General features: G+C 36.6%; 1 protein-coding gene across 1 annotated transcript; it reads left to right on the plus strand.

The window, feature by feature from the left end:
• Positions 1 to 252: 252 nt before the first annotated feature.
• Positions 253 to 2686, plus strand: LOC131629397 (protein NRT1/ PTR FAMILY 4.6-like). Its single transcript, XM_058900188.1, has 5 exons — positions 253 to 391; positions 568 to 785; positions 897 to 1340; positions 1486 to 1613; positions 1685 to 2686. Exons 1-5 carry the CDS (start codon positions 253 to 255, stop codon positions 2568 to 2570), a joined length of 1815 nt encoding a protein of 604 aa, XP_058756171.1. The 3' UTR covers positions 2571 to 2686.
• Positions 2687 to 10821: the final 8135 nt, after the last annotated feature.

Here is a 10821-nt window from a genome sequence, read left to right on the forward strand (position 1 = left end):
TTTTTATTATTGTAAATAATGCTTAGTTTAATTGAATATAATGTGTATAAATAAACAGACATTGGTCTTCTATGTTGTCATTGTAATTTGGCCAGCTTAGTTTTCTTCTTCTTTTGAATTGGCTACTCAAAGTACTCTGCTTAGCCATGGTATTACATTTTTCTTTGTTTTTCATGTGCCTTATGTACCTACCTTTTTCCATTTTCTTAACTCTTACTAAGTACTAATTATTTGTTTTCTTCATTTTTGTCCATGAAGGACAAGTCTGAGTTTGTTGATATGAAGTTAGCATCAGAGCTTAATCTTGTTGATGAAAATAAAGTGGACTGGAAAGGAAGAAGTGCTTTGAAATTCAAATATGGTGGAATGAAAGTTGCTTTGCTCATATTAGGTAAAGAAATTGAATCTTCAATAATTGCAGTATGTTTTGCAGTTGTAAGTATCGTTGAATTTAGAGAGATAAACAATTATACGATTGTATGGTTTTTCTCTATAAATTTAACCGTATAACTACAACATCATACTAGAAGATCCAGACACCTAAATGATACTTATGTTTTGGTGCAGTCACATTAGGTTTGGAAAACTTGGGAACTTTCTCACTAGCTGTGAACTCGGTTCCATATTTCAACGGAATCATGCATTATGAACTACAAGATGCAGCTAACATGCTCACCAACTATATGGGTGTTAGTTACATACTCTCGATTTTGGTGGCTGTCGTTGCTGATACATGGATTGGCAGATACAAATCGGTTATATTTTCGGGCTTCTTCGAGTTTTTGGTAAGATCTGAAATTCCTCTCTCAATACCTCTTCAACATTTAAGCCAAATTCTAGGATGAGTTTATCGAATACATATTCACGTTGTTATGTTTTTGTGATTCATGTTGCAGGGTCTTGCGTTGCTTACAGCGCAAGCACACTATCCTAGTCTACAGCCGCAAGTTTGCAATATCAATGATATAACCGCTCATTGCAAGACACCAAGTAGAGGCCAAGAAGCCGTTCTGTTTCTTGGCCTATATTTGTTGGCGTTTGGCAGTGCAGGAACCAAAGCTGCATTGCCATCTCATGGTGCAGATCAGTTCGACGAAACTGACCCCAAAGAAGCGAAACAAATGTCCACATTCTTTAACACTCTATTGCTTGCTGTTTGCTTGGGTGGTTCTGTTAGCTTAACTTTCATTGTGTGGATACAAATAAATAAAGGATGGGATTGGGGCTTTGGCATCGGCACCATAGCTATATTTATCGGTACCATAATCTTTGCTTCTGGGTTGCCGCTATACAGAATTCAAGTTCCCAAAGGAACTAGTGATCTTATTGAGATCATACAGGTATCTATCTACGGAGAGTTTCAATTTCAACTTGAAATGAAATAAAAAATAATCGAAATTTGAGAAAGATTCTAGGTTTCTAAGGAGCATATGATATTGCATTGATCTAGCCGTTTGCTTTAACTTTTGCTCATGTTTTTGCCAGGTCTATGTTGCTGCAATCCGCAACAGAAATCTTCCCTTGCCTGAAGATCCAACAGAACTATATGAAATCGAACACGACAAGGAAGCTGATGAGGAAATTGAGTTTCTACCTCATAGAGACATTTTCAGGTTCAAATGTTCAATTCTACACTAACCAAAACATACATATCAAAATCTAAAATTTAGTTCCGTTTCGACAGGTTCTTGGACAGAGCAGCGATAAATTCAAAACCTGAAATACAGTTAGAGAAATCGCATTCACAGGCTCCGAGTACAAGTCCTTGGAAACTTTGCAGGGTCACGCAAGTAGAAAACGCGAAAATAATTCTCAGCATGGTCCCAATATTCTGCTGCACAATCATAATGACCCTTTGCCTAGCTCAGCTCCAAACCTTTTCAATTGAACAAGGCTACACAATGGACACAAGCTTCACCAAACACTTTCACATCCCACCTGCATCCCTCCCAATCATCCCAATCATGTTCTTAATCATCCTCGTACCTATCTACGAGCGCATTTTCGTTCCCGTCCTACGTAAATTCACCGGCATTCCCACCGGCGTAACACACCTGCAACGTATCGGAGTTGGCCTAATACTCGCTTCGTTATCCATGGCCGTAGCTTCAATTGTAGAAGTGAAAAGGAAAAGAGTGGCGAACGACAACAACATGCTTGATGCTTATCCAGTACTTCAGCCGTTGCCTATAAGTACATTTTGGCTTTCTTTTCAGTATTTCATATTCGGCATAGCGGACTTGTTTACGTATATCGGTCTCCTTCAGTTTTTCTATTCAGAGGCGCCGAAAGGGCTTAAATCTACATCAACTTGCTTCCTTTGGAGTTCTATGGCACTTGGGTATTTTCTGAGTACCATAGTGGTTAAGTGTATCAATGGTGCTACCAAGCATAGTAAAAGTGGGGGTTGGTTAGTAGGGAATAATATTAACAGAAATCATCTGAACCTGTTCTACTTGTTTCTTTCCATTGTCAGCTTGATCAACTTCTTTGTCTATTTGTTTGTTTCGAAGAGGTACAAGTACAGACCTCGAGGCCCTAAGGTCGATGCTGATGGCAACTCGAAATAGAAACTGGGTAGTTTCATTTGTTCCAAATTTGGAAGGTATAGTCTCAAAGATATTCATAATCCTTGAGTAAATGTATGCCTGTAGGCCTAATTGATGAATGCTTAATCTTCTTGTCACAACTCACCTGTCTTTAATTTATATCTTTATATATCATCTTGGCATTGCTAGGTGTCATATGAAAACCTCTCTGTAACAACTCTTATTACCTAACCTAACATAACCAACAATGATTGAATTCAGAGAAACATTGTCCAATATATGATAACAAGAACAATACTCTTGGATGATCATGCACCTGTAACTATTGAAAAGCTAGGATGCAAATGAAAATTGGCGAATAACAACTATTTGTTGAATAAACTTTAATGTTATGTTAAGTGAGTTTTTAATAATAAGTTAGTGGAAAAACAAAAATTCTCTTGTAGTTGAAAGGCCAAGAGATAGTGACATATTAAGAGTATTTATTTGCTTTAATTTCCTAGTATAGCAAAAATCTCTTAGGTCTATATAAAGACTTGTTTGTATTCTCATTTTCATCAAGTAAAAAGTGCAGTTTTAAAATAAGATCTCCACCAATGGAAGTATAGTGAAAAAAGTGTCAAGTGCAGTTTTAAAGTAAGATTTCCACCAGTGGAACTATAGTGTCAAAAGTGTCCAAAATTGTTACAACTGCAGTATAGAAGTAGTAGTCAGTTTTTTACAAATTAACATCAGAGCTAATGGCGAATACGATGAGTCAAATGTCGCTACCACAATTAACGAAGGCGAATTACGAAAATTGGAGTATCCAAATGAAAGCTCTTATTGGATCTCTAGATTCGTGGGAGACGGCCGAAACTGGTTTCACAGAACCAGATAATACCTCGGGGTATACAACGGCTCAAACTAAGGCGTTGAAAGAGACGCGTTCGAAGGATAAGACAGCGCTGTACATCTTGTTCCGAGCTGTTGATAAATCAGGCTTTGAAAAGATTGCAGGTGCAACGACTTCGAAACAAGCATGGGACACGTTAGAAAAAGTATACAAAGGAGCTGACCGAGTCAAGCAAGTTCGTCTTCAAACTCTTCGAGGAGAACTGGAGAGAGTTTGGGGCAACTCATGGAAAAAGGTTATTCGATATTCATGAAAGATTGGATATTACACTTGAAGGACAAGCTAGGTAATCTGATTGCTCAAGTCGAAAAGGGGACAAATAGAATGTACAAACTGAACTTGAGAAGCGTTCGAAGAAAATTTTTGCAAGTCAATGTCGAAGATAAAGCATCGCTGTGGCATCTACGTTTTGGTCATCTACATCATGCTGGTCTGAGAAGGTTAGCAAAGAGGAACATGGTGCACGGGCTACCAGACATGGACTATGAAGGAAAGTTTTGTGAAGAGTGTGTGCTAAGCAAACAAACAAGAACCTCATTTCAAAAGAAGGCAGAATATCAAGCTAAACATATTCTCGAACTAATTCATACCGACATATGTGGGCCAATCACTCTAGAATCTTTCAGTGGCAAAATGTATTTCATTTCCTATATCAATGATTTCTCACGAAAGACCTGGGTTTATTTCTTGAAAGAAAAATATGAAGCATTCGAGGTGTTCAAAAAGTTCAAAGTAATGGTGGAGAAGGCAACTGACAAACATATCAAAGTCGTTCGATCTGATAGAGGTGGAGAGTATACTTCGACAGCCTTTATGAAGTATTGTGAAGAGCATGGCATAAGGAGATTTCTAAATGCACCATATTCACCTCAACAAAACGGTGTGGCTGGAAGGAAGAATCGAACAGTCCTCGACATGGTTCGATCAATGCTTAAGAGCATGAATATGTCTAAGGAATTCTGGGTAGAAGATGTACAATGTTCCATTTATGTTCAAAATCAATGTCCACATTCGAAGTTAGAAGATCAAACACCACAAGAAGCATGGAGCGGACAGAAGCCAACAGTTTCTCATTTCAAAGTATTTGGTAGTGTGGCTTATGCACACGTACCTGATCAACAAAGAACAAAGCTTGAAGACAAATGTCAAGAGTACATATTCATTGGGTACGATGAGAAGACAAAAGGGTACGGACTGTTTGATCCTGTAACACCCGTAATTTCGTAAATTAATTTAATTGAATTTTAATTTAATTATTTGAATTTATTTAATTATTCGGGGATTAAATTAAAATTTGGAAGAATTATGGGAATAAGATTATTGGGCCAGAGTTGTGGTTAGTGAAGAGGGGGTGTCAATTGTTGAGCCTTTTACTAAAATTGGTCTATTTTTCATAAAAGAAGGAAAATAGAGGGATTTGGAAAAATAGAAGAGAAAGAGCATTTTGGAGAAAAGAGAAGAACGTGAAAGAGCTGAAGAGCATAGGAAGGGGAAGAACTAAATCAAACTCTAAGGTAAGGGGGGACTCTTCCGATTAATCTCTTTTATCGATTCATGAGTAGTAGGATAGATTGTATGTTGTTTGATTCGATTGAGATATGTTAGGTTTTGGGGAATTTTGTGGTTTTGGGAAGATTTGATGAATTGGAATGATAGTGATTGCATATGGTGTTAATTGGTTCCTCAAACATGTTAATATTGTGTGATAACATGAATTATGGTGCTGTTTGTGTGTTTGAATCGTTTGGATACGAATTGGGTGGAAATAGAAATGATTGGATGCTGTAAAACTGTGTTTTGGGGACTGCGGGTACGAGGTAACCGGTTACTTGGAGAGTGGTAACCGATTACCTAAGTTACGTCAACAAGGAATTTTTATTCGTTGTGAAGTAACCGGTTACTTGGGGTGAGGTAACCAGTTACTGCTGTTTGAAAATGTGTTATTGTTGCTGTCTGGGAGGCAGTAACCGGTTACTTGGATTGAGGTAACCGGTTACCGTTGTTACGATTAGGATTTTGGGGTACTCCGTCAGGCAGTAACCGGTTACTTGAAGTGAGGTAACCGGTTACCGCTGTTCGTTTTTAAAAAATAAAGTATTTTATAAAATTCATATCTTTTAAACCATTTATCCGTTTTGAGTACTGTGTTGAGCATCGTGAAGCTAATAAAATATTTTATAATACTCAATGATGTGTTGGAATAGTAGTTGGCTTTATTTTAAATGCTTCTATTTAAATTCTTGGTATTGTATCGTACATTGTGTGCATAAACTGATTAATGTGACAATGTGGATGTGCTGTGACAATATGTGTGACGAAATATTGTGCCTGGTGTGAACTATATATTGTGATCGTTTGGATTATGTTAAGGTGTGAATACATTATCCATAATTGTTGTTGGTGTTGATGATTAGCATGCGATAGGTGATGCATGCATACATAATCATAATTGTGCCTGTATCCTGGTGGTGTTGGATCAGCGGTAGCTAATTCCCATTGTGTGGAATTGGTGAGTGGAGGTAGCCGTATCCTTGATTATGGTGGATCGGTGAGATGGGTTAATTCCATGGATTGGTACCACATGCATGTAGTTGCATTGCATTAGGTTGTATGTATGATTATAACATGAATGGAAGATGTCCAATGTTATAATATGTTGTAATTGACTTAATTGGTGTGTTTGATGTATCATTATTGAATACCAGAATATGTTCGATTGGATAGATAATATGCATGATGTCTTGTTATTTATGGATTTATAACATTGATTAATTGTGAATGAGACTCACCCTTACTGTTGACATTTTTCAGATTAAGGAGTAGTGGCTTGTGCTTGGTGAGGATAACTCATAGAGTTACTTCGTTTAGTTCGGTTGTGTCGGTGTCATTCTCTGGTCTTGTAACATTGGGGGACGTTTAATTTAGTATTGTTTGATGGATTATTTCTTATGTTAGAATAATGTTTTGTTGGTTTGAATCGGTGAGTTTTGGTGGAAATTCCGATTATTTATATTATTCAGTTGTTGAAGTATTTTCCGCTGTGTTAACATATTTACTGAATAATATGTGTTGATGTTTCCCCTAATGCATGACACGGTTTATTGTTTCTAATATTATGAAGCTGTAATACCCTTTTTATGTTTTACTCTGATTTTTTTTTTATATTCCGCGGAGGTTTTATAAGGGTGTTACAGATCCCATAAGGAAGAAGGTGAAAGTGAGTAGAGACGTTCAAGTAAATGAAACGAGCAAGTGAGACTGGAACAATTCGACAGAAGTTATCGTCGAAGTTGGAGAAACATCAGTCGCTGTACCAACAAGCACTTCAGCTGATCTTAAAGATTCTGACAATGAAGATGAACCTGTATAACCCAGAATGTGAAGTCTGCAGGATTTGTATGATACAACAAAAGAGGTGCATCTTGTATATCTTTTGGAAGATACTGAAAACATTAGCCTCGAAGAGGCGATGCGAGACGAAAAATGGAAAACTGCCCTGAACGAAGAAATTAAGGCCATTGAACGTAACAAGACATGGGAACTAGCAGAATTACCAAAAGGAGGTCAACCCACTGGTGTGAAGTGGGTATTCAAGAAAAAGATGAATGCTCAAGGCGAAATAGAACAGTATAAAGCCCGGCTTGTTGCGAAGGGATACAAATAGAAAGTTGGAATTGATTATGAAGAAGTATTTGCTCCTGTTGCAAGAATGGAGACAATTCGATTACTTATCTCACAAGCTGCTCAATTCAAATGGCTGATATTTCAAATGGATGTCAAGACAACATTTCTAAATGGTGTGCTCGAAGAAGAAGTTTACATCGAACAACCACCCGGATACATGAAAGTTGGAAAAGAAGAAAAAGTGCCAAAGTTGAAAAAGGCGCTTTATGTGTTGAAGCAAGCACCGCGAGCATGGGATACACGCATCGGCACATACTTTAAAGAGAATAGTTTCAAGCAATGTCCTTACGAACATGATCTGTATGTAAAGAAGAATGGAGGTAATATGTTACTTGTTGCACTCTATGTCGATGATCTAATTTTCTTAAGTAACAATAGTCAGATGATAGAAGAATTCAAGGGCACAATGACACGTGAATTCGAGATGATAAACTTAGGTCTGATGAGATTCTTTCTTGGTCTGGAGGTTCGACGAGAAGAAATAGGAATTTTCATTTCACAGAAGAAATATGCAAAAGAAATCTTGAAAAATATAAGATGGAAAACTGTAATATGATTTCGACGGCAATGGAACCAGGTGCAAAGTTGTCGAAATTTGATGGAGGAGAACGCATCGAAGCAAGCAAATATCAAAGTTTGGTAGGAAGTCTTCGATATCTCACATGTACAAGGCCAGATCTTTCACTTAGTGTCGGAATTGTAAGTCGTTTCATGGAGGAACCAGTCTATACACATTGGAAGGCATTGAAAAGAATCTTCGATACATACAAGGAACTGTGTCACTTGGAATGTTTTATTCAAGAGCAAAAGATTACAAGTTGAATGGTTATTCCGACAACGATTGGTGCGGTGATATAGATGATCGAAAGAGTACGTCAGGATATGTGTTCTTTATGGGAAATACCGCTTTTACATGGATTTCAAAGAAACATCCAATTGTAACACTCTCGACATGTGAAGCTGAATACATAGAAGCATCTTGGTGCGTTTGTCATGCAATATGGCTTAGAAGATTGTTGAGCAAAATGGAGCTAAAACAGGAAGGTGCAACAGTAATACAAGTGGACAACAAACCAACATATTGTGTTATTGTTGATTTACTATTATTAATAACATATTGTGTTATTAAACACAACATTCTGTGCAAAAACTTTTTAATAACATAACATATTGTGTTATTGTTGATTTACTATTATTAAATGTCAGTGTAAAACTATTTTATATTATTAATGCATATCCATTAAACTAATAAACAAATTTAAAGTGAATATTAATATCTCCACTATCTATTGATCATACTATTTTGTAATTCGGACAACTCAAATACAAATTCAATCGATATGAATTTTCTTATCAAACTCAAACACAAAAGTCAACACAATTTGCCTTATCAAATTCGAGGCAGCATCTTCACGAATACAAATTATATTGCCATTTCTAATCTAACTTAAATTGAATTTTTGAATTTTTGAATTTGAACTCAACCTTAAAAACACATTAATGTATAGAAGAATTTACATGCTACTCGCTAATTAGATTTGGCACTTTTCAAAAGGTATAAAATGATCAAAATATTCAAGGATTTTTTATTATTACATTATAACAAATCTATATAAAATTTCGCATTTTTTAAATCTTTGGGCGATACTGGAAATTTTGTAAAAACAAGTAAGTTTTATGATAGATTTTGTGAAATTTCCAGTATTTTTTTTACTGAAAATTTTAAAATATCTGATATTTTGTACTGGAAATTTCACAATTTCCGGTATCCTTATAAAGTTATAAAAATACCAGAAATTTTAAAATTTCCGGTATAAATTCCCATACCAAAAATTTTGAAAATTTCGATATTTCTATTTTTTTTTTAAAATGCTATTTTTCTTATATGTTTAATTTTTTCAGTGATGACTAGAGGCATAGATGGTACTATTGCGGGATGAGTCATTGATAGAGTCGATGCTCTTGCTCGGGCGGTTGCTGATGAGGCTGGTACCTCAGTGTTACGTGCTGGACGTGTTCCTCGGATCGGTTCTAACTGGAAACGGAGGGCTGGGCATGTTTCGAGTAGTTAAAAAAATAACATCAGTAACAAACAAACATAGTTAGCAATCATCAAACGACAAGCAACAAGCATAAACATTACTCCGAAACATGAAAACCTAGTCACTAACGGATGACTCTGGACGAATTAGACACTTCATTATGTCGTTGTTACCCTAGGATTTCGACTTACCAATAAATGGGCAACTGGGACTCAAAATTGGTAATTGGGCCTCAATTTGGTAGAAAGGCCCTAAATTGGTAATTGGGCCTCAATTAAATAACCACATTGCCATTTGGGTCGAAGTGGTTCGACTAAGTAATGCTTAGTAGTCGAAGCTGTTCGACTAGAAAGATTATCAGAGGCTTCAGCGTTCGATCAGAAGTATGCGAAGACTTAAGAATTTTGCTGTAGAAACTGAAGTGGAAGTCGAGAGGTATTAGAAGTTAAAAGGAGACAGTTTTCAGCGGTTACAAGAGACGCGTGGAGGTCTCACAGTTGAAGATCTTGCATGTCGAAGACACGTGTTGACTGATAATCAGTCGACCGTTATTAGTAGTTATTTTATTTTACTATTTAAGCAAGTTCCATAGGAATAGTGAGGGATCCGCATTTTCTACATAAACACAAGTAAACTCAAATCTCTGTGCAAAAATGAGTAAAGAGTGCAACTTTGGAATGTACGTATGCGTACCAGTTTAATTAATGCAATCATTCTACGTTATATTTCATCTTTCAGTGCACATTTACTGCTTCTTTATTACTTTGATTTACTTTAAAGCCTTTAATTTCAGTGTTTACTTTTACTTTAAAGTACTGTTGCATTCAATACAAATCAGATACACATAATATAACAAAATAAAGCAATTAGTCCTGGAGTATTCCTTTAAAAAGGAAACTAGCGCTTGTTTACCATTTTTCTGGGTAAACAAATTGGCACACCTGGTGGGACTCGTCAATTGCTGTTTGTTTTATATTTGTTAGTATAATAGTTATGTATGATATTAAGAAGTGGTCGGAAATTAACTAACATGGCTGAAGTTAATACAAATAATTCTGATCTTTCTGGAAATCAAGGGGTTGTTCTGACCGGAACAACACCACAAAATGCCGCAGATTCATCCCCAGTTAGAACAACAAATACTGGTGGATCGACGGCAGCAATATTGGTATCATCACCAACGAATGTACGGTCACCGTTTAATCCATTACGACCGCCGTTTCATGGAATGATGCCTCCACCAAGTTTTAACCCTCAGTTTGGAATGCCCACGTCTATGATGCAAGGTTTGCACACAAATCCTTCATTATATTCTGACAGCATGATGGCTACAAGCACATAAAATCAAGGGGGTCGACCTATAGGCATAGGATATAATCACCAGGCTTTGCCATCTTTAAGTACTACGTCAATGTTGTCAATTCGACAACAAATAGACGAAAGTAATCATGAAATGGTGAATGCCCTTACTCAACAAATGGGAACTGTTTTTACTCCCATGATAAATAACACGAACCAAAGTTATGAAATATTGGCTGGACAAATGGCCAGAATTGCAGATTTCTTTGGAGCGCCCCCACAACCAAACCTTTCAACTACTCAAGGGTCGAATGTGAGAGGGGTCGAACCTATAGGACAAGGAGATCAAATT

Source organism: Vicia villosa, unplaced genomic scaffold (assembly GCF_029867415.1).
Source record: "Vicia villosa cultivar HV-30 ecotype Madison, WI unplaced genomic scaffold, Vvil1.0 ctg.000564F_1_1, whole genome shotgun sequence".
Classification (NCBI taxonomy): domain Eukaryota; kingdom Viridiplantae; phylum Streptophyta; class Magnoliopsida; order Fabales; family Fabaceae; genus Vicia; species Vicia villosa.

Coding starts and splice junctions, on each gene's coding strand:
- LOC131629397 (XM_058900188.1), top strand. CDS start 253: ATGAAGGACAAGTCTGAGTTTGTTGATATGAAGTTAGCATCAGAGCTT. Junction 786..896: donor CGGGCTTCTTCGAGTTTTTG/GTAAGATCTGAA, acceptor TTCATGTTGCAG/GGTCTTGCGTTGCTTACAGC. Junction 1,341..1,485: donor ATCTTATTGAGATCATACAG/GTATCTATCTAC, acceptor TGTTTTTGCCAG/GTCTATGTTGCTGCAATCCG.